A 23,516-nucleotide genomic window follows, 5' to 3' on the forward strand; every position below is an offset into this window, starting at 1 on the left:
CACATGTTAATGACACTCAAGTTGTGTGGGAAAAATATTATTTATATTTTGTTCTATTATATTCATTCTTACTATAAAATATAGGCCATATGTGTTGACTTGACTGATCAGGGCAGGAGAATGTAGGCTAATGGTGCTTTCAAGACAACTGGGAACTTGGGAAAAAATTTGGTAAAATTATGGCTTCAGTGATCTTCAGGTCAGAAAGTCAGAGCTCTTGGAATTCCGAGTTGGATGACAATTCAAGACGATTTTTCCCAGTCTGAGCTTTTTTTTTCTTCTTCTAGTTACCAGTTTTCTTCAACGCTCGGAAGTTGGAGATTTCCGAGTTCCCAGTTGTTTTGAATACGGCGTTACACTTCAGCTCTACTATAAGCTTCACGTTGCTTTGCCATCAGCGTTGTGTCAATGTGACGCTCTACCCGCTACAGAGCTCATTGTTTTGAGAGCAGAGGGGAAGGGCGTCTTTATTTTATTTTCCGCTACTGTGATCAGGGCAGGGGAATGTAGGTTCCAAAGTGGCGCAGCGGTCTAAGGCACTGTATCTCGGTGCTAGAGGCGTCACTACAGACCCTGGTTCGATCCCGGGCTGTATCACAACTGGTCACAGCGTCGTCCGGGTTAGGGTAGTTTAACCGTCATTGTAAATAAGAATTTTCTTAACTGACTTGCCTCGTTAAATAAATAACAAATAATTGCGACGTTCATCAAGTTTGTGCTCAGCAGACCTGAAATTTGCTCAGTGATGAAAAAAAAATTAGGGAACATTTGTGTCCACATACAATAATAGAATAACATACTTTTGTATAGTGTATTTGTCTGATGTTTCTTAGGACCTGCATAAACATTAATGGATTTTTGTCCAGCCAACTTATATAATTACCAGAACATAGGCTATCTGACAATGTTTTGAGTAGCCAACTTTTTATTCACCATAACAGGAAAATACAAGTAGGCTATGGCAAGCTGCTAACTTACTGTTGTGAATGTGAAGGAAGGAAAGTAGTGGAAGGTCTGAATTTAAAATGAGGAACTTAGAACATGCAGCTGTCAAGTTACAGTGACAACGGTCGCACAACGTTGAATGTCTTTTGCTCCATCCTGACAAAAACAATGGCTACATAAAAGGCGAATACCGAAAAGAAAGAGGTAAAAATAGAAATGTTGCCCAATTGTTTTTACAGGCAACCTACCGTGATTCCTATGTGTAAGCAGTATGAGTGACTCACAACAAGTCTCCGGTCTCTCGTCTCTTGTAAACAAACACCACCTGACTGGGACCGAGGTAAAAACAGTTTCAGGGGCCTGTTGCACAAAAGTAGAATTAAGACATCCGGGATAAATGACTCAGCTGAGCTCAATGAAGCCAAAACATGTGCGTCCAGGCTTAATTGGTTGCACAAAGACCAAGCCAGGATGAGCAGACACGGATTCATTAAGCCAGGTGAAACCAATCCTGGATAGGTGCGCGCTCACGGCTCACTCAAATAGACCCCGCCACAGATCACAGATTAACTGATTTACCATGGCAACTAGAGCCGCGTACTTTTCCCCGTCGGAAGCACAAATCCTCATGGAGGCATACGAGGAGGTAAAAGATATAATTAAGAAGAAAGGCAACACCGCCACAGTGATAAAGCAAAGAGAAAAAGCGTGGCAAAGTATTGCAGACCGCCTGAATGCGTAAGTAGTGCACAATTACACACTCACCGCTCCGCTGAAACATCACAATTACAATTCAAATATTTAATTCACATCTCCAAAAATGCAGTTGTACTGTAATTATGAAACGGTTAAATTTTTAATTGAAATGCACTGCAGATATGAGTGAAATTGTGTAAAGTAACTCCATCACACTGTATAAAGCTATGATAAATTTTTTGATATTTTTACTGAAAACAAGACAAAAATAGCAAGTAATTTTTTGCAGTGTGACTCCATTAAATGTGTGTGTGTGTGTGTGTGTGTGTGTGTAGATTAAACATGAACGGGCCAAAACGGACATGGCAGCAGGTCAAAATCAAATACAAGAACATTCTGCAGAATGGTATGGTCCCTGACTAATATTTAACAAAGCACAAGCATATATTGTACCCAGAAGGTGCCTGCTCACACATTGTCTGTACTGTTTTAGCAGTGAAAAAGAATACCCACAGACAAGGCACGGGTGGTGGGTCACCAAAGGCTGACCTTACCCCAGCAGAGGACATGGCCTTGGAGCTAAATAAAGGCAGGCCCGTCTTAGAGGGGATCCCTGGGGGGAAAGAGACGAGCATAGGTTCCTCCCAAGATGCCACCCGCTTCATTCAAGGTATGTCCTTCCATCTCTACATGGGATACAACCACATTCATATTGAATCAATTTGGACTGTCTGACTTTGGTTTACCTATTGCCTTGCAGTGTCTGGCAGCACTGTGTTCCTGTTAGAGCCACCAGCACAAGCACCAGACGATGCTGATCCAGTGAGTACTCCATCAAAGGCATACTGTAGGCCTGGCATGTCTTGTCTACTAGCTTCAATATGAATCCGATTAAATGTGATAGGGTGAAGGCCCCAGTGCAGCAGCAACAGCACATGATGGAGACGATGATGAGGAGGAGACCATCTCTCTGGATTCCAGAAGGCATGAGGTATCATGTTAAGACTGTGAAAGTACTATTTACTCTACAATGGTGAGGAGTCCTCATCAAAATCAAAAAATCTAATTTCTTTTACAGGACCCAGATGCTATACAGTGGGAAAACCAGCCTGGCAACATAGTGCGTATTAATAAAAGGACACCACATCCTGCCAAATTCCAGCTGCGCTAATTGTATTGTGTTCACAGAGCTCACAAGCTATCAGAAAGTTGTATGGCAACCACCTCCGGCGCCAAATAGAACTGGCAGACATAGACATTCAGTACAAGAAGAAAAATATGGAAAATCTTGCACTGGAGTCCGAAATAAAAAAGAGGACAATTAGGAAACTGGACCTTGAAATAAAAAAACTTGAGAGGGAGGTGAGATATGCCTTCAATGTACACTGTATGCGAACTGTAACACAAATGTATTAATCATTATTTTTCTTTCCTCCCCCAGCTCCAAGAAGATGACACAGCTCAAAATAAAAATTAGGTATATTCTCGTAAAGTCAAGTGAGCCATGACATATGAGCTCTTATTGTGAGCACACAGGACGGTGGCATCTTTCTAAGTTTTTTTTTATTTTCCCAGCAATCAGTACAACCAAGTCATCGTTATAAGGCATCGCCCTCTTTTGCCCACCCCCCCAGCACCAGGTGTGGCCACTAGCCTATATGAAGGCCCAAAATTGTGTGTTCCTTTCTGCTCTGACAATGGCATGCCCATTCGTGCGAGATGTGGTGGATGAAGAAGCACTTGTGCTGAGGAGAGCCTTCAGGCGAGAAAGGGTCTTCAGGGACCGGTTGGACCCACTGGCCTTCCCTGATGACCATCTATATGAAAGATACAGGTTTTCTGCAGATGGCATCAGGTATCTATGCAGACTACTGGGTCCCAGGATTAAGCACCGCACTGCACGGAGCCATGCACTGAGTGTGGAGCAAATGGTTTGTGTGGCCTTGCGCTTTTTTGCTAGTGGAGCCTTCCTGTACTCAGTGGGGGATGCAGAACAGCTGAACAAGGCCACAATTTGCCGCACAATAAGGAGTGTGTGTCTGGCTATCAAAGCATTAGCAGATGTCTTCATCTCCTTCCCTGGCCACAGAAGACTCTGTGACATCAAAGAGGAGTTCTATAGGATTGCAGGTAAGAGGATCTACAAATTACAGGACAACTGTTAACACATAGTAGGATACTCATTACTTTGTGTGACAGGTTTCCCCAATGTCATTGGTGCAGTGGACTGCACACACATAAGGATAAAAGCCCCCTCAGGTGCCCATGAGGCCGATTTTGTGAATAGGAAATCCTTTCACAGCATTAATGTTCAGGTGAACATAACTTTTTGATATTGTCCATTGACGAACACTCTGCATTGCCAGTGATGTGCATTGATTGGTGTAATATTCCTCATCTTATGATTTCAGATGGTCTGCAATGCTGACTGTGTGATCAGCAATGTTGTGGCAAAATGGCCTGGCTCAGTCCATGACTCCAGAATCTTTCGGGCCTCTGAAATCTATCAGTGCCTATCACAAGGTAAGCCACACAACCCCTATTTATAACCATCATGGCTGTGTCAAGAATATCACTGTGTTTATGAGGTAGTAATGATGAGATTTTGTGTTGACAGGTGAATTCTCTGGTGTGTTGCTGGGAGACAGGGGGTATGGCTGCCAGCCTTTTCTCCTGACACCTTTCACAGACCCCCAGGAAGCACAGCAGGCCTACAACCATGCCCATGCCAGGACCAGGGCCAGAGTTGAAATGACCTTTGGCCTCCTGAAGGCACGCTTTCACTGCCTTCACAAATTAAGGGTCAGCCCTGTTAGGGCATGTGATATTACTGTGGCTTGTGCTGTCCTCCACAATGTGGCCTGCCTGAGGAAGGAGAGGGCCCCCAGAGTGCCACCAGCCATGGACTGGGACAATCCGGCAATCTTCCCTGATGACGACAGTGGTCGGCTGCTGAGGGACCAATATGTGTTGAATTATTTTAGTTAGTATGTGTGCTTTCAATTTTGGTTAAATATGTCCTGCGGTGGCAGAGGAATTTGGGTTTTTTTGGGTTCGTTTTTTGACGAATTTGGCCTCTTATGATGTTTGTGCGGTATACTGTGTGTAATACAAGGCTGCAGGGAGGCTACTGCATCCATTCATTTGTCTGTTCAGTTGATGTGTATGGATTTGTCCTGCATTTATTTTAGTGTGCAGACATGCAGGGTGTGTTATATACAGACCTTTGAATGTGTATGTATCATTTTGTATAATATGCTTGGATTCTGTGCTTTCCATCTTGTAGAGTCACTGACTTCAGTTTCGAAAGGAGCTGATGGTTTACCTGCTTTGTTTTGTCCTTATTCAATAAAGGAACATAATGTTACACATTGTGTTTTTATATTCATATGGAATGTGTATTTGTTTATATGACAGAGTACTAGGGCCACACTGAAGAAAAAGGATAAAGTCATAAATTTATGAGGCTGGTTCTTTCTGCAGAAAAGCTACATATTGTTTTTACAGTTTTGATACTTATGACAATGTGATACTTAATATTCTGGCACATCAGCATGTCTTTGTTTATGAAACCATACTGAAGTACAATTTCACGAAATGCCCCACATCTGTCATTTTAACAACTGTCCTCCTTTAAAACAACTGGTTACAATATTATGACTTGTGTTTTTTTCCCCTCTGTGGCCCTAATATTCTATCATTTTATATATAGCCTTATAGTCTATGGGAAACTGTAAATTATCTAATGATAGCAACATCATCTAAAAATCATTTTTTATCCAAAATCATTGAAATTAATGATCACAAACGTTTAAATAATAACAGTGGGTCTAGTTATATGTGATAACAATGTATAGTGAGCAGTGAAATAACTATTGGTTTCCATTTGTGGTGACTGCTGACTGACATTAGGGATGAGATTAAATAGATCCTGGAATTTAGCCTGGTCTGGAGCAGGCTAGCTCCACAGAATAAATCTCCATGGTAATTTATACCATAACATATCCTCCTGCCCCCTATCCATCTTTAGTGCAACCGGATTACGGATCAATTGAGCCAGGATCACCAAGATATCCTGGCTTAATCCCTTATCCTAGTTTTGTGCAACAGGCCCCAGGTTGGATATTCGCCTGTAGTTTTCCTTACGTCCACCAACAGCAGTTAAGGACTGTCAACATAGTGACAAATCACATTTTTCAAATTACAATAGCTATTTAACCATTACTCCTAAAACTTTCAAAACTGGTTCTAGCTAACCCGATGGCATAGACACACATTGCACACATTTCTTTTTTTGTCGATTTACATCTCGGACTATTTAAAATTATTTATTTAAATTTTTGAATTTCAATAGCTCATTGGTCATTTGACCTACTGGACTCAAATAAGGTTCAGAATGTCCACTGACTACCCTTCTATATTGCACACCCGTTAGTTCGTCCATTTTCATCTCACACATTTTTACATGAATTTTTCCAAATGTAAATTGTCAATAGCTCCTTGGTCATATGACCTAGGGACTTCAAACAAGGTTCAGTATGTCCACTGATTACCCTTCTATATTGCACACCCTTTAGTTTGTCCATTTTCATCTCACAAGATTTTACATACATTTTTCAAAATTTAGAATTTCAATAGCTCCTTGGTCATGTGACCTACTGACTTCAAACATGGTGCAGAATATACCCTTCTATATTGCACACTCTTGTTTGTGTGCTGTAAAATCACGCGGTTTAACGTACATTTTTCATAGTTTTAAATTTCAATAGCTCTTTGGTCATGTCAATTACACACCTAAGAAGCGTGCAGTGGATATACACCTATATTGCATAACCTCTAGTTTTGTCTCTTCTATATTGATGTACATTAAAACTTGTTTGACAATTATGGGATTCGGTACAGTGTTGTGTTTACCCTTTTCTTTAATATGTATCTATAATAATTGTTAGTTCTAAGTACTTATTTTCCCAGTTTTTTTCCCCCCACAGTATTTAACAGTGGTACACAATAGGAGAGAGACAGATAATATATCCTTTCGTCGTTAATATCAACCATAAAGGAAAAGGGCAAAGTACGAGAGTCTTGCTATTAATTGTCCAAAGCAGGGATGGACAGTGAGCTAGTGAGGTAGGCTGCAGTGGGTTTGCTGGTCAATACATATACTGACCCGGTTGGGCAATACGGCCTTCCATCTACCACCAACCTACCGAAGCACAGCTCAGAGTAAATATTTATTGCATTTTCCTTTTCCAAATGGGCGGTAATTTAGAATGCATAAGATATTGTATTTACGATAGCACAGCTTCGCCCTTTGTTCCTCAGTCTTCCCGCTCTTTCACTCAAACCCAGCCCCTTTTCTTTTGTGTAACAAGCTGTCATATCTGTTCCACCCGCTAGGGACGTTTTCCTTTATGATATAATTTGTAATCAAGGTATGATTCATTCCGTGTAAATGTAATTCTGTGTGATTTAGTTAGGTATTTAGTAAATAAATAATTAAACCCAATTTTGTATTGCTGATTCAACTTGTTAGCCAGGGTTCGTGAAGATAACCAAGAATTTACAACTTTCAGATGAGACTGAAATAAGGTGACGATTAAGATTGACTGCTATTGATGTAAAATATTACTAGGTCTTTAAGAGTTTATTCGGAAGATAACAGCTCTGTAAATATTCTTTCATAGTGCCCCTCCTCTCTAGTTAATTACATTTACATGATTAGCTCAATCAGGTAATATTAATTACGGAGAAAGTATTTTATAGAATAGCATGTCATAACACTTAATCCGGCATAGCCAAAGACACGACACTAGCAAAGACTTATAGATGACCTGGAGCCAGTGGGTTTGGCGACAAATATGAAGCGAGGACCAGCCAACAAGAGCATACAGGTCGCAGTGGTGAGTAGTATATGGGGCTTTGGTGACGAAACGGATGGCACTGTGATAGACTGCATCCAATTTGCTGAGTAGAGTGTTGGAGGCTATTTTGTAAATGACATCGCCAAAGTAAAGGATCGGTAGGATAGTAAGTTTTGCGAGGGTATGTTTGGCAGCATGAGTGAAGGATTGTTACGAGAATTTTGTTCTCAGTTGTTCATAATACCCAATTGAATTAATTACTCAGCCTGAAACCCAGAATTTGTAAGAAACTGGTTGAAATGAATCAAGCGGAGGCCCAGCTACAATTGTCAGGAATGTTTATTTAGAGAGCTCTGCTTATCATTTCTGGTACATTGGTCTATATACCTCACATTTCGTCATAAACGTCCCTCCTCCTCTCAGATACAATCGCAACATAGTTGACAAGTCTTCTTCTCATACATTGTCCGCCACCTGTTATACAATCTACTACAAGCCCAAGTTTTCTCCCCTCCCTGGGTGGGGAGACTTCCATCCCTGTTATCAGTTTCACAGTGGTCACAAGTTGTCTGCCACAGTTCCCTGCCTACCAACAGTCCCTCTTTCTTATGGACAAACATGATTCCTCAGACAGGATATAATTCTGTTAGTTATAATTCTACGTTAAACGTATACATCATTTAGTCATTATTCATAAGATTCCCATAAAAAGGATGCTTTGTTGCTAAACAGGAAGCCGTTTCTAGATTTAATTTTGGATTGGAGATGCTTAATGTGAGTCTGGAAGGAGAGTTTATAGTCTAACCAGACACCTAGGTATTTGTAGTTGTCCACATATTCTAAGTCAGAAGCGTCCAGAGTAGTGATACTAGACGGGCGAGCAGGTGCGGGCAGCAATCAGTTGAAGAGCATGCATTTAGTTTTACTTGCATTTAAGAGCAGTTGGAGGCCACGGAAGGAGAGTTGTATGGTTAGTTAACACGGTGTCCAAAGAAGGGCCAGAAGTATACAGAATGGTGTCGTCTGCGTAGAAGTAGATCAGAGAATCACCAGCCACAAGAGCGACATCATTGATGTATACAGAGGAAAGAGTCAACCCGAGAATTGAACCCTGTGGCACCACCATAGAGACTGCCAGAGGTCCGGAAGACAGGCCCTCCGATTTGACACACTGAACTCTATCTGAGAAGTAGTTGGTGAACCAGGCTAGGCAGTCATTTGAGAAACCAAGGCTGTTGAGTCTGCCGATAAGTTCCTAACTTCCCTGAAAAGTTGCATATCGCGGGGGCTATTCGGTGCTAATGCAGTACGCCACAGGATGTTTTTGTGCTGGTTAAGGGCAGTCAGGTCTGGAGTGAACCAAGGGATATATCTGTTCCTGGTTCTAAAATGTTTGAATGGGGCATGCTTATTTAAGATGGTGAGGAAAGCACTTTTAAAGAATAACCAGGCATCCTCTACTGACGGAATGAGGTCAATATCTTTCCAGGATACCCGGGCCAGGTCGATTAGAAAGGTCTGCTCGCTGAAGTGTTTTAGGGAGCGTTTGACTATGATGAGGGGTGGTCGTTTGACCGCGGACCCATTATGGGCGCAGGCAATGAGGCAGTGATCGCTGAGATCCTGGTTGAAGACAGCAGAGGAGTATTTAGAGGACAGGTTGGTCAAGATGATATCTATGAGGGTGCCCGAGTTTACGGATTTGGGGTTGTACCTGGTAAATTCCATGATAATTTGGGTGAGATTGAGGGCATCTAGCTTAGATTGTAGGACGGCCGGGGTGTTAAGCATATCCCAGTTTAGGTCACCTAACAGTACAAACTCTGAATATAAATGGGGGGCAAATAATTCACATATGGTGTCCAGAGCGCAGCTGGGGGCTGAGGGGGGTCTGTATAACAAGCGGCAACAATGAGAGACTTATTTCTGGAAAGGTGGATTTTTAAAAGTAGAAGCTCGAACTGTTTGGGCACAGACCTGGATAGCATGACAGAACTCTGCAGGCTATCTCTGCAGTAGATTTCAACTCCACCCCCTTTGACAGTTCTGTCTTGACGGAAAATGTATACACATACATAAAGGCATTTTTCAGCTATGATTTTACCACTCAGAATCCAGAATGGATATGACAATGGGGCCAGCACAGGATGTAATACACCCTTACAACAATCTACATTTTGTTCTTCTTGAATTGTTATCTGGTAAACTGCTACTATGTGTCAAGAAAAGAGCCCCAATTAGGGGTTAGTGTACTCCAGTAAAAAAGGGCTGGTTTAGATTAAAAACTATTGCCCTGTGTCCCCGTTCATAGGGGCATGAGAGACTAGTCAGTGGTAGAATTGAGTTGGAACTTTATTGGCCCAAACACCCATAGACCCACAAGGTTGAGGTTACTCATGGACAGTAATTAGTAATACTTTTTTTTGTTGCATTGATGCATTGTGTCTTCTAACTGTCCAAGAATAGGATCCAAAGTGTTAGGAAATATTTGTTCCCATAAATACAAAGGAGGATGTCTCTCCTCATACCTCTGGCACTTTAGTCAGACTGCCAGACTGTGCACCACAGAGCCAATCAGGAGAGAATACATACAGGTCAACGGTGCCAATTGAAAGTCAAGGGGTGTGTCTGTGCCTTTTGGATTACTCTCTCTTTACACAGAACCCCTGTGGTTCAAGTCTGCTCTGCTATGTCTGAAAGTGACAGAGCCAGCAGTCAAGAGAGTTTTTCACAGTATGTCATGAAAAAGTATTACACTTATGAATGTATGTAAAATGCTAATATGTATTAGATCCAGTACAATGGAATAACTAAGACCTGAATTTGAATGCTGCGTGTTCCGATTCCTCCTTCTCTTTCTGTCCAGCAGGGTCAACCAAAAACACTTGGCCTGATGGTTCATGCAGATACTGGGGAAGCAATATAGAAATGTATTGATCCCTTAAATGATTTGACTATTAAATGACCCATATCACAACCCTCATACCTCTTCACAAAAATGTACCTAAATCAATTTTGGAAAAAGGATTTTACTCACAAAAGACGTAGGAATTTATTTTCCCAGTTAGAAATAGTAGGCCATGGATCAAATAACTATTGTCATCAGAAAAACGAACCATCAAATGCAATATTGCATTTTGTAAGTTGTCTGCAGGTGGCTTGTTGTGAATGCACTCAAATATCAAGTCATTATCAGGTTATGTAAACTGCGTTCTAATTCTCAACGTAGAAGGATTTGTCTTAATGTACAGTATATGAAAGTGATGCTATAAAAAGGATTCTTTCATGTTATCAAGCTCACTCTAACTGACAAATCACTGCCTATTACTGTGATTAAAAAGAGCATATGAAACACTGTTTTTCATGAGGTCTACCTGTGCGCCTTCCTTTAAGCACCTCTGTTTGTACACCTCTCCTGTCCTGTCCTTCATCCATTCCACATACAGCCATTGCGGATCTTTTCAGTATCCATGTGAAAGATAGTTATTGCGAGGATGAAACATTTGTTGACTTAAAAGTTATTTTTTAAACACTAATGTAAAATGAAGTTCTGCAAAGCTTACAGATTTAAGTCTAATAGCATTAGATGAAAGTAGACAAACATCAGAGTGTGCAATATGAAGGTGTAGTCAGTGGACATTCTGAACCTTGTTTGAAGTCACCAGGTCACATGACCAAGGAGCTATTGAAATTCTAAATGTTGAAAAATTCATGGAAAACCATGTGAGATGAAGATGGACAAACTAAAGGGTGTGCAATATAGAAGGGTAATCAGTGGACATACTGAACCTTGTTTGAAGTCACCAGGTCACATGACCAAGGAGCTATTGAAATTCTAAATGTTGAAAAATTCATGGAAAACCATGTGAGATGAAAATGGACAAACTAAAGGGTGTGCAATATAGAAGGGTAATCAGTGGACATACTGAACCTTGTTTGAAGTCACTAGGTCACATGACCAAGGAGCTATTGAAATTTTACATTTGGAATAATTCATGCAAAATCTTGTGAGATGAAAATTGACAAACTAAAGTGTGTGCAATATAGAAGAGTAGTCAGTGGACATTCTGAACCTTGTTTGAAGTAAGTATGTCACATGACCAAGGAGCTATTGAAATTTGAATGTAAAAAAAGTTTGTACTTTGTTCACGCTCCCTAACTAATTCAACTAGGAATACGAAACGCTGCTCACATTTCCACATGTTTATTAGCTTTGGAAAGCTAAATGTCTAAATCGTGAAAATAAGACCTGTGCAATGTTGTGCGCAATTTTTCCAACATCATGACACTTATTTGGAGTCTGTGGCTCAAGTGGTTTGAAAGCTATTGAGGTTTGAAAGCGCGAATATCGAACTTGAAACAGTCTCTACCTCGGTTGGTAAGATTCATAATGAAAAATTATGTGACAGGTGAAATGAACGCGATCTTCTTTATCTCCTAACATATTGCACAAGTTGACTTCAGGTATTTACTTAGAAAGCACCAACAAGTATTCACATTTATAATAACAAAAACGAATAAATTGTTTTGACGGTATTGAAAAACGATCCCATAGCTATTTCCAAATACCTCGTTATACGGTATATACAGTATGCCGCCCAAGGCTACTAATTACCTGTAATTATGATCTCCCTAGCCACCCCGGACCTGTGATGACTACTGGCGTGAATTCAGACCCTGCAAAAGCTTGTGGAACCGTTTCCATAACTACTATACGCATGGCACATCCCTCTCCTGCTGGCAGTGGAAGGAAGACTACTACACATGTCGAGAGTGGGAGAAGAACCCAATTCCAGAGACCAAGGTACAGCTGAGCACTCAATCATCACTTTGAAACGGGCCTAAGCAGCACAGGAACCAGCAATCCTGCATTTACAGGGCAAATGCCATCAACATCCAGAAATATTGGCTACAGTTTGCTTATGAACAGGAAATTGTGAAAGATCTCTCTTGCACTGTCCCCTAACCAACTCTGACTGTCCTCCCCCTACCCCGGGAGTCATTACAGCAGAGTGAGAGGAACCGGATGGTGGAGCAGAGAAAGTTCACCCCGTGTGGGACCTGAGACGAGATCCGCCCAGAGACTGGCACATGGCCCTGCACCAGGGAAAGCCCCAGGACTCCCAGTCTTAACCATCCCGAGTTAACACTGCCATGGCCCTAAACATGGCCAAACTAACCACAATGTAGCATCTAAGGTCTGTTTAGTTATGTAAACTAAATCAAATCAAATGTATTTATATAGCCCTTCTTACATCAGCTGATATCTCAAAGTGCTGTACAGAAACCCAGCCTAAAACCCCAAACAGCAAGCAATGCAGGTGTAGAAGCAGTAGAGTTACGTAATCTAAATCACAGTAGAGTTGTGGCTAGTAAACCATGGCCAAGTGGCTTATTCAGACTAATCTGTTGACATTGCATCTATAATTGTTATGTATAGAGCTGGTAAAAGTTGTATTTGTTCATGACAGAATGTCTGTTCTACACAATTTATTACATCTGAATGTTCTGTAACTTAGCTGAATATGCCCCCTGCAGAGGGTGTGAAGGCTTTTTGTTTTAAACACTATTAGTTCAGTTGGCTGGGGAAAAGCCTGCTCTCCAGCACCACCAGAACCACTCTGTCATAAAGGGTTTCTTCCCAGAGGTGTCCAGTGTAATCCAATGGTATTAGGAGAGTGTACCTCTACTGCTTGTGTAACCGATGTGAAATGGCTAGCTAGTTAGCGGGGTGCTAATAGCGTTTCAATCGGTGACGTCACTCGCTCTGAGACCTTGAAGTAGTTGTTCCCCTTGCTCTGCAAGGGCCGTGGCTTTTGTGGAGCGATGGGTAAGGACGCTTCGAGGGTGGCTGTTGTCGATGTGTGCAGAGGCTCCCTGGTTCGAGCCCAGGTAGGGGCGAGGAGAGGGACGGAAGTTAAACTGTTACACTTGAAAGTCACAGCGTTCTACACCGAGATCAATAACACAAGTATTGATTGTGAAAATGTGCTTTGTATTCTTTCCATAAGTTATACAAATTAAGATATGTGTGTGTCTGTATACTGAGCAATGATATCCACTCACTGACCAGTTTATTTGGACCCCCCTTGCCTCCAGCGCAGCCTGAATTCTTTGGGGCATTCTACAAGGTGTCTGAAACATTCCACAGGGATGTTGGTCCATGCTGACGCGATGGCATCGCACAGTTGCTGCAGATTGGACGGCGGCACATTAATGTTGCAAAACAGCTCGTTCCAGCTCATCCCTAAGATGATCTATTGGGTTGAGGTCAGGGGACTGGGCAGGCCACTCAAGTAAACTGACCTGTATGCTTGTATGTGTCTCTACCTATTGAAATGGAGGCCAGTGTTTCTGTAACACCATTACACGGGCTCTTTGTCTTTATTATTTCACAGGATACCTCATCTACAGTCTGTTATATACATTCAAATGTATATTAAATAAAAAATAAAAAAAAGTGAATCCTTTTTCAACCCTCTGGTATGTTTTACTTACAGGTTGTATTTAAACAATGACATTTATGAATGTAACAATACAGTACAGAATGTGAATCACTTTATGAGTTTGAATTGAAACTTGTTCCATGACAGGGCAGTTGTCAATACAATGAATATGACCGGGTCATGGTCCTCTGTTCGGTAAGCGGTTGAAATACCCTTTGAATGAGACATCCATCCACTATTGTTGGCAGGGAGGTTGTTCTGAGCTTTCATGTCTAATCTATTTTCATGAACATGCTCGTCAAATATTTAGTCTGTCCAAATCATGTAAAGACCAGGGGATGTAATAACCATGTCAACACATGTTACGCCCACAATGTTAATGCTGCCACCCTCTCACTGGGTGTAGACTTTGGTGATGTTGTTGTATTTGCCTTCAGGTGCCTCATACTGGGCCTTGGGCGGTGTGTAGCTGGGTCCCTGGTGGTTGAAGGGGAAGAGCAAGGGGTCTGGCCTCAGTGCTGCCTGGTAGAGCTCCTCTGACTCCAGCCTCAGCTCCTCCAGAGCCTCCCTCTGGGCCTCCACAGCCAGGCCTACTGCCTCCATCTCTGCCCGGTGTTGGGTCTGCTCGTAGCAGAAAGAAGTCAAAATGTGGCACAGAAACTGGGTATATCAAAATGTCTACAAAGAAGGTACTGTCAATGGCTGCTCACGGATTTCTGCTTCCAAATATGACTGTAGTGATAGAGTTTAAACCAACAATGGCTTACAAGATCACATTTACCTGTTTGTAGCGGGACCACTCCTTCAGCAGTAGAGCCCGACGTTCACTCTCCTCAAAGGGAAGCTGAGGAGCACCACGCACCCTGGGGAAAATGAACAAATAGAGTAGGGATCTATTCAGGTGTACATTGGGACAGAGAAATTAATTTGGATTGAACTAATAGTGTGTCACTAAACAGAACAATTGGTTAAGCACAGCATCATACTCAATTTCAATCCATCAGCTGATTTTGGTGTGTTTCTAAGACTATTGCTGGAGATCACTATGGTAAGCAGGGTTCAAACTAAGCTACTATTGACTGTTGGGGGTGAAGCAACAGTACATTTTCCAAGCTTATGGATGTGCCTACTTTAATGGTAGGGTGTGCCCACCATAGTAACTCATGGTGGTGCTCAGATTTTGTATGGGAATGTCAGCCACTCCATTAATTTAAACACTAAAGGTGTGTGAGCCATACCTGGTCTCGTCCATGTATTTGGCTGGGGTTGTGAAATCTTCAATGGGAATGAGCTCAGGAGGAACTCTCTCCAGCTTCTTCAACTTCTTCTTCAGTCTCTCTCTCACCATCTGCTCTCTACGAGGGTCCACTTTCTTCTTCTTCTTGGGCTCTGCTCTGTTAGAGCACACGCAGGCAGAATGAGTGAAAGTTGAGCTTGTAGTGCATTTATAACAAATGGTGCCTATAGGAAACTGCAAAGAGAGTCTGAAAGTGCACCAGAGAACAAACCCTTTATAGACAAAAGGATTTTCAACTTACCTTAGCGGCGCAGATGTCTTCAATGTGAGAACAGATGCAAACCAAGGACCTTGACTGACATGACCGTCCACTCCCATCAAAGAGCTGTGCAGAACAACATACCAAATCAGAGGAAGGGGAGAACTACTAGTTAGCTCAATCTAGCCACTGTAACAGATCAAATCAAGCTTTATAAAGCACATTTCAGACATGGAATGCAATGCGGTGTGCTTTACAGGAAAAAACAAATGAAAATAAAAGCTGAAGTATTTACTACACAACAAACATGATAAAAAAACAAAAAGAACGACACAAACTGAACAACCAAAAAGCACCCTAAGGAAAGGCAAAGCAGAAAAGATGTGTTTTAAGAACTATTTTATGTCTACAGTTTCAGCCACCTTCAGGTACGCTATTCCAGAGCCTGGGGGCATAACAACTAGCGGCTGCCTGCCTCTTGGTCCTAGGCTTTGGGATAGTTAAAAGGCCAGTGCCAGAGGACCTGAGGGACCTACTGGGTACATAACTTAAATGCATGTCTGACATGTATTGGGGTGCACAATTGTGGATTGATTTTTTTTAAACAACAACAATAGAATTATCTTAAAATGAATTCTAAAACTCACAGGCAGCCAGTGCAGAGACCTTAAAACCAGCGTAATGTGTGCTCTCCGTCTGGTCTTGGTCAGTACCCATGCTGCAGCATTCTGTATGTTTTGCAGTTGACCAACAGCTTTCTTGGGAAGACCAGACAGGATAGCATTACAGTAGTCAAGCCTGCTTGTAATAAAAGCATGGATGAGTCTCTGTATCAGCCTGAGAGAAATGGTCGCACCTTGGCAATGTTCCTTAGGTGGTAAAAAAGCTATTTCGGTCACATTCCTAATGTGTGATTCAACATTTTGTTCAGAATCTAAAACAACACCTAGGTTATGTACCTGGTGTTTATTTGTATTGCCAGTGAATTAAAATGTGCAGCTAGATTTTCTCTCTGTGCTTTGGCTCCAACAATAAGTACCTCGTCTTGTGTTGATTTAGCTTGAGGAAGTTGTGAGCCATCCAAGTATTTAAATCACTAATACAGTCTAAATTATCCGTGGAGCTAAAATCTTCTGGTGACACAGAAATGTAAATTTGTCTATTGTCTGCGTAGCGGTGAAAATCAAAGCTGTGCCTTCTGATAACACTGCCAATAGGTAACACACATATACTGAACAGTACCGGACCCAAAATCGAACCTTGTGGAACTCCACTGCAGTGAATAGATAACGTAGTTCGCTAACTGGCTCAGGTTTTAGTAAACAGCTGGATGAGAAAAGAAAACATGTTCAACTGCTGTAGCTAACGTTAGCTAGCTTGCCTATGCTAACCAGAATTGCATGAGACAACTCACCTAACATTAGTTGGCACTGCAGCCTGTCGGGACAATACCCTACACAGGGCACGCGATACAGCAATGGACATGATCGATATACTATTTGAATACTATTCAATCCAATCAGATAAAAGTTATTCACGTGTATCAACACATTTTATCATTGCTGTCCCCTTGACAGCCGCAGGACGGAAGTGCAACTTGAAACAGACGTAAATTTAGCTCGAGCTTCACATGGACACTTTCGATCCCATTGTTGTAGCTCGCCTCGCTCACGTTACGTTGCAACTCGGTCTCAGAGCATGTCGTATTATTATGTACGTAAATACACCCCATTTGGTATGAAATGTTACGTTTAGTATGGTTGCATAAGACAGATGGTAACTTAGGTGGTTGGTCGAGGTGAGTGTATAACGCAAACGTTAGCAACAAATTCTTGCTAATCAGCAACTTTTCCACTACTTACAACTTTGCGACTTCTTAGCATGTTAGCTAACTAACCCTAACCTTAACCATTTTAGCTAACCCTAACCTATATCCTAAATTTAACCCTAAACTCTAGCCACCTAGCTAGTTCAACTCGTAACATATCATACGTTTTGCAAATTCGTAACATATTGTACATTTTGCAAATTTGTAACACATTGAGAGTTTTTCAAATTCGTAATATATAACACTCTTAGCTAATTCGTAACATATTGCACGTTTAGCATTTTCGTAATATATCATGTGTTTAGTATATTTGTAACATATTGTACGTTTTGCTAATTCGTAAGATATAATACGAATTGTAATTGGTAACATATCATACAAATGGGTGATGGACATCCACAAATTAATACATACCATACGAAAGTAGAATATCATACTAAACGGAGTGTCCTGGATTTACATAACGAATAACAAGATATGCTCTGAGACCAGATTGCACTGGTTACATCAGAGATACAATTTGTCAGTAAACATTAGACACTTTTTCAAGTAAACATAGCTACATAACTGAATAAATATTGTACAAGTAACCATTTAACATTTCCTTACAGAAACATGTTGATCAGAGTTATTTTGTCGAATGTTTTTGTCTCAATGATTAGATACACATTATTTAGGTAAAAGGTCAAGTTTCCACTAGTTACCACAGCCTCAAAGTCTAAATGGTCTATATCGTAAAAAATCATGAAAACAAGAATGTGCTTTTCTGTCATAATTTAAGGTTAGGCATATGGTTAGCAGTGTGGTTAAGGTTAGGTTTAAAAGCACCCTTTAAGAATATAAATTGTAGAAATAGGCGGGGTTTATGACTTTGTGGCTGTGGTAACTAGTGACGACCCAAGATTGTCAGAGTTTGTCATAAAAGCGCCCTTAAGTTGACTCCCGGTTCAAACAGATACATTGACCTTCGTGGACGTAAGGAGGAATCAACGTTATGTCACTGCTCAGAAGTAAGTAATAATATATTATTTTTCATAAACCACGCGCCAAGAAATGTATGCTTTAGTTTTCTGCCAACATGTTTTTCTTGCTCTGTAAAGGTGTCTGGGTAGTAACGCTGATAGCCTGTCTGTGCCAAATTATAACCAGAAGCTCCAGACAGTCGACAAAGTTCAAACTAGTGTTCATGGCTAGTTGCTCACTACTGACTATAGCCTACATTTGTGAATTTAAACATTGTGTTCCCCTTTAGAGTTGTCACCGTTTAGCCTCCAACTGTGACCATTATTCGAAATGAATGAATAAAGGACAGTTGTCAGTCTCTCTACATGTGAACATATGTATTTCTTGTCAAGTGTCTGCCCTCCACATATTCAACAACTGACAGTTGCCTCTATCGTTTCATTTCTAAAGGCTAGGTGAGTTGAAAATGAATGTAGGGTGAAGGTGACTGTGACACTTTTCATAGTTGCATGAGAATTGCAATGACACTGCAGTGGAGTTCTATGATAGGACTCTCAAACGTGCACTTTCATCAGGCAGTGAGTGTAGGCAAGACAGACTTTTTTCAAGTCCAATATTTTTACTGTTTTGTCACTCAAACCATGTCCAAAGCTGCAGTAAAGCTTGATTGGTCACCTCACACCACCGACTCTTTCTCTCCATCCAGATGTGTTTATTGTGTCTGCTAAGCGGACCCCGTTTGGAACCTACGGTGGGGTGCTGAAGGACCACAGTGCAACAGACCTAGCAGAGCATGCCTCCAAGGCTGCCCTTGCTGCTGGGGGAGTGGCACCTGAGCTTGTCAACAGTGTCATCTTTGGAAACGTAATGCAGGTGGGTCTAAAACTCCAAAGAGTAAGCTGAGGCAAGGATAAACTCTCTAGGAAGGAAATGTGTGTTGACTTAAGACTCTCTTTCTTTCTCTCCAGAGCTCTGCAGATGCTCCATACATTGCTCGTCACGTGGGCCTGAGGTGTGGGGTGCCCATTCCAGTGCCTGCTCTCACCGTGAACCGCCTGTGTGGGTCCGGCTTTCAGTCAATCATCAATGGAGCTCAGGTACAGTAGACACACTGTAAGCACTAAGACTACACTGTTACTCTCCACTGAGCATTTCTTCAAGTATCTCTGTCTGAACTCCTGCCCACTGTACACTAGAATTAAAAAATATATATTATGCAAAGTTTTTGGTCAGAGACCTCAGGAAATTTCTTTCTGCCGCAGTGTCACCTACCCTTTTGTTTGTAGGTCAATTGTAGGTGCATGGTTTCTTCCTCTGCTGATTGCTTAGGAACATTAGCAGCCTTGTGCGTTTGTCCCCTTTAAGACCCTGTATGTCTCTGTAGGAAATCTGTTTGAAGGATTCAGAGGTGGTGCTGTGTGGAGGCTCGGAGAGCATGAGCCAGGCGCCATACGCTGTCCGCAACGTTCGCTTCGGAACCAAGTTCGGACTCGACCTCAAGGTATTGAATTAATAAATGAGGGATAAGAACCAAATGTGTGTGGTTTTGATAATTTTTGACTGCAAGAGCCCTTTAACAGCTGCTCGAAACCAATGCCAAGGACTAAACTAACATGTTCTGTATTCTTTGTCTCAGCTAGAGGACACTCTGTGGGCGGGGCTTACTGACCTGCACATTAAGATCCCTATGGGCATCACAGCAGAGAACCTGGCAGTGAAATATGAGATCAGCAGAGACGACTGTGACAAATACGCACACCAGACCCAGCAGAGGTGGAAGGCAGGTTAGAGGTCAACCCTTACATAACTACGCTTACATGTTTACAATCCTTAAGGCATGAAGACTGTCCTGATTTAATAAGGAATTCCTGATTATCTGTCCTCTGTAAACCAGAAATACTTCTGTATCTTGTCATGACAATGAACAGCTTTTCCAGATTTCTATCTGAATGCTGACTACATCACTGACTTTGTCTGTGTGCGCTCTAAACCTTAGCCCATGAGGCGGGCCACTACACGGCAGAGATTGCACCCATCGACGTGAAGGCAAAGAAGGGCAAAGTACCCATGACCCAGGATGAGCACCCTCGTCCCCAGACCACCCTGGAGCAGATGGCTAGGCTACCCCCTGTCTTCAAAAAGGGAGGAACGGTTACTGCCGCCAACTCATCAGTGAGTACTTAACAAAACTGATTCACTTCTGGGTCCAAGCCCTTTCATCCAGTTCCTACCAACTCTTGCCAACGGAGTATCACATTCAGTCTGTCTCTAAGCACACCGGTTTTAAATGTCATGCAGATAATTTTTGTGTGCTAGGTTTAAATCATGTGCTAGTTTTTAATGTACTGTTCAAGTTCTGCTCCTTTTCAACAGGGTGTGTCTGACGGAGCTGCTGCCGTGGTGATAGCCAGTGAGGAAGCTGTGAAGGAGCACAAGCTCACCCCATTGGCAAGAATAGTGGCCTATCACGTCTCTGGCTGTGACCCAAGCATTATGGGAATTGGTGGGTGACTGGCAACATATCTCATGTACTTGATGAAAACATATGATACAGCCAAATATAGTCCTTTCTAGCATGGCCATCTAGTGGTTTCTGTTGGTAAGATTCTGGCATTCTCCCCCTCAGGCCCAGTCCCAGCCATCACAGAAGCCCTGAAGAAAGCAGGTCTCACCCTCCAAGACATGGATCTGGTGGAGGTATGCTTGTCTGTTTAAGTTCATGAATAGGAAGTAGGAACTGATGCAGGAAATCGCAGATATTGTGTTGCTCTGTTTTGCTTTACTCAATCTCCTTCTTGTAGCGCACCCTATAGAATTGACTTCCTCCTTCTCACTTGCTCTGTTTCTCTTTCTCCTGCTCTGACTTCTCATGTCCTCTTTCTCACCTTTGCTGTCTCTCAGGTGAATGAGGCATTTGCTGCTCAGTACCTGGCAGTTGCCAAGGCATTGGGTCTGGACCCAGAGAAGAGTAATGCTGATGGAGGGGCTATTGCCATCGGCCACCCCTTGGGAGCCTCAGGAGCACGCATCACTGCTCACCTGGTCCACGAGCTCCGGTAACCCCACCACACCAGTAGTCTTCTTACTACTCAGAGCACTTCTTATCACTCAATATGTAGTTCAACAAACTGTCTAATCAAATCTTGAAGAAAAAAAATGTGTCTTATGTAAGGGAACAGGTAAGAGGTTTTTAATTAAGCAATAAGGCCTGACCAATATACCACGGCTAAGGGCTGTTCTATACCACAGCTTTCAGCCAATCATCATACAGAAGCTAAATTAATAAATAACACTTCAATGGCTGAGCAATTCATATTATCTCACAGATGAGTGATTTCCATTTGGTTTTGCTTTTTCTCCTTCAGGCGGATTGGGGGAAAGTATGCTGTGGGATCAGCTTGCATCGGTGGTGGCCAGGGTATTGCCATAATCATAGAGAACACTCACTGAGGAACCGCTCATCCACACTCAGAAGGGTACTTAGAATACCATCCACACTCTTAACACACACCACACCCTACATACTCAATAGAGTACATGCCATATACACACTCGAATAAGACCTTAGGTTTTTGTCCAATATAGAGTTTTCTTAGTATCGACTTGAAATGTAAGAATATCCACTTTCCAATGTAAAAAAAATTAAGATCTTTGTATGTTTGACCCACACTTCAAATTAGACATGGCTCTAGCATCTACACTCAGAAGAAAAATACAAAGATCTCATAATTACTCCAGAAAATGGCTGTTTCTCTGAACACAGAAGACAATGGTATGTTTAGGAACATAAATGTCTGATAAACTCCCTCCTTTCTTGGATTTTTCATATTCCTCTTACCTTTTTCTAAATGTTCATCTATGGCAACCATACTGTATCTGTGTAAAGAGGCCTTGTGAATCTGAAGGGCTAACTCCTGTTTTTGTAAGTCTTTGTTTGCCTTAGCGACAATGCTAGCTCATAGCAGGACATACCATTTACGTCTCGCTGTAGCATATGAATAGTTGAGGTGAGTGTTTTGAGTTGGCTGCATAATTTATCCAGAAGTTATTGCCTGAATTATCACTCCTTTGCATGGATCACCATTGCCTTAACTACTGGATATATATGTAAGACGTGTGTGTGTGTACGCTGTCAGGTTGCCTGTAAAGATCTTTTTTTTTATGATTAAAGTGAAAAACCTGGGATTCACAAATTGTCATGTGTGAGACTGTTGGTGATTCTTTATGGAGTATCATGTAGTAGTTACTAGTTCTTACACTGTGCCAACTTCAGGCATTATACAGTGAATGTGGACTAGAGGTCGACCGATTAATCGGAATGGCCGATTTAATTAGGGCCAATTTCAAGTTTTCATAACAATCGGAAATCTGTTTTTGGACACCGATTTGGACGATTTTTATTTTATTTTTTACACCTTTATCCTTTATTTAACTAGGCAAGTCAGTTAAGAACACATTCTTATTTTCAATGACGGCCTAGGAACGGTGGATTAACTGCCTTGTTCAGGGGCAGAATGACAGATGTTTACCTTGTCAGCTCGGGGATTCAATCTTGAAACCTTACAGTTAACTAGTCCAATGCTCTACCCACCTGATTACATTGCACTCCACGAGGAGACTGCCTGTTACGCGAATGCAGTAAGAAGCCAAGGTAAGTTGCTAGCTAGCATTAAACTTATCTTATAAAAAAAAATCAATCAATCATAATCACTAGTTAACTACACATGGTTGATGATATTACTAGTTTATCTAGCGTGTCCTGCGTTGCATGTAATTGATGCGGTGCGTATTCGGGAAAAGGACTGTCGTTGCTCCAATGTGTACCTAACCATAAACATCAATGCATTTCTTAAAATCAATACACAGAAGTATATATTTTTAAACCTGCATATTTAGCTAAAAGAAATCCAGGTTAGCAGGCAATATTAACCAGGTGAAATTGTGTCACTTCTCTTGCGTTCATTGCACGCAGAGTCAGTGTATATGCAACAGTTTGGGCTGCCTAATTTGCCAGAATTTTATGTAATTATGACCACATTGAAGGTTGTGCATTGTAACAGGAATATTTAGACTTAGGGATGCCACCCGTTAGATAAAATACGGAACGGATCCGTATTTCACTGAAAGAATAAACGTCTTGTTTCCGGATTCGACCATATTAATGACCTAAGGCTCGTATTTCTGTGTGTTATGTTATTAAGTCTATGATTTGATAGCGCAGTCTGACTGAGCGGTGGTAGGCACCAGCAGGCTCGTAAGCATTCATTCAAACAGCACTTTT

The 23,516-nt window shown here is 41.7% G+C and overlaps 3 protein-coding genes across 10 annotated transcripts; 2 read left to right on the forward strand and 1 right to left on the reverse strand.

The window, feature by feature from the left end:
• The first annotated feature begins 980 nt into the window (after positions 1–980).
• On the forward strand, positions 981–5,029 carry LOC139545913 (putative nuclease HARBI1). 6 transcript variants are annotated; one of them, XM_071354140.1, is made up of 11 exons: positions 981–1,683; positions 1,977–2,047; positions 2,135–2,311; positions 2,402–2,463; positions 2,546–2,632; positions 2,720–2,761; positions 2,830–3,003; positions 3,083–3,118; positions 3,217–3,771; positions 3,841–4,164; positions 4,259–5,029. In XM_071354140.1, exons 1-8 carry the CDS (start codon positions 1,526–1,528, stop codon positions 3,116–3,118), a joined length of 807 nt encoding a protein of 268 aa, XP_071210241.1. In that variant the 5' UTR covers positions 981–1,525; the 3' UTR covers positions 3,217–3,771; positions 3,841–4,164; positions 4,259–5,029. The 6 variants fall into 6 exon arrangements, with proteins under 6 accessions (XP_071210241.1, XP_071210239.1, XP_071210238.1 ...); XM_071354138.1 differs by having other exon boundaries at positions 4,053–4,164; XM_071354137.1 differs by having other exon boundaries at positions 997–2,047; positions 3,841–3,956; positions 4,053–4,164.
• An 8,824-nt stretch (positions 5,030–13,853) lies between these two features.
• On the reverse strand, positions 13,854–17,129 carry mrpl40 (mitochondrial ribosomal protein L40). Of its 2 annotated transcripts, none has more exons than XM_071352756.1 (5): positions 16,859–17,129; positions 15,487–15,570; positions 15,187–15,342; positions 14,730–14,811; positions 13,854–14,569 (listed from the first exon to the last, which is right to left on the reverse strand). In XM_071352756.1, exons 1-5 carry the CDS (start codon positions 16,927–16,929, stop codon positions 14,342–14,344), a joined length of 621 nt encoding a protein of 206 aa, XP_071208857.1. In that variant the 5' UTR covers positions 16,930–17,129; the 3' UTR covers positions 13,854–14,341. The 2 variants fall into 2 exon arrangements, with proteins under 2 accessions (XP_071208857.1, XP_071208858.1); XM_071352757.1 differs by lacking the exon at positions 16,859–17,129 and adding an exon at positions 16,092–16,176.
• A 94-nt stretch (positions 17,130–17,223) lies between these two features.
• On the forward strand, positions 17,224–22,428 carry acaa2 (acetyl-CoA acyltransferase 2). Of its 2 annotated transcripts, XM_071352755.1 has the most exons (11): positions 17,224–17,242; positions 18,228–18,282; positions 18,942–19,108; positions 19,204–19,332; positions 19,620–19,736; positions 19,872–20,019; positions 20,232–20,407; positions 20,609–20,738; positions 20,862–20,932; positions 21,137–21,291; positions 21,601–22,428. In XM_071352755.1, exons 2-11 carry the CDS (start codon positions 18,267–18,269, stop codon positions 21,683–21,685), a joined length of 1,194 nt encoding a protein of 397 aa, XP_071208856.1. In that variant the 5' UTR covers positions 17,224–17,242; positions 18,228–18,266; the 3' UTR covers positions 21,686–22,428. The 2 variants fall into 2 exon arrangements, with proteins under 2 accessions (XP_071208856.1, XP_071208855.1); XM_071352754.1 differs by lacking the exon at positions 17,224–17,242 and having other exon boundaries at positions 18,130–18,282.
• Positions 22,429–23,516: the final 1,088 nt, after the last annotated feature.

Source organism: Salvelinus alpinus, chromosome 19 (assembly GCF_045679555.1).
Source record: "Salvelinus alpinus chromosome 19, SLU_Salpinus.1, whole genome shotgun sequence".
NCBI classification, from domain to species: Eukaryota; Metazoa; Chordata; class Actinopteri; order Salmoniformes; family Salmonidae; genus Salvelinus; species Salvelinus alpinus.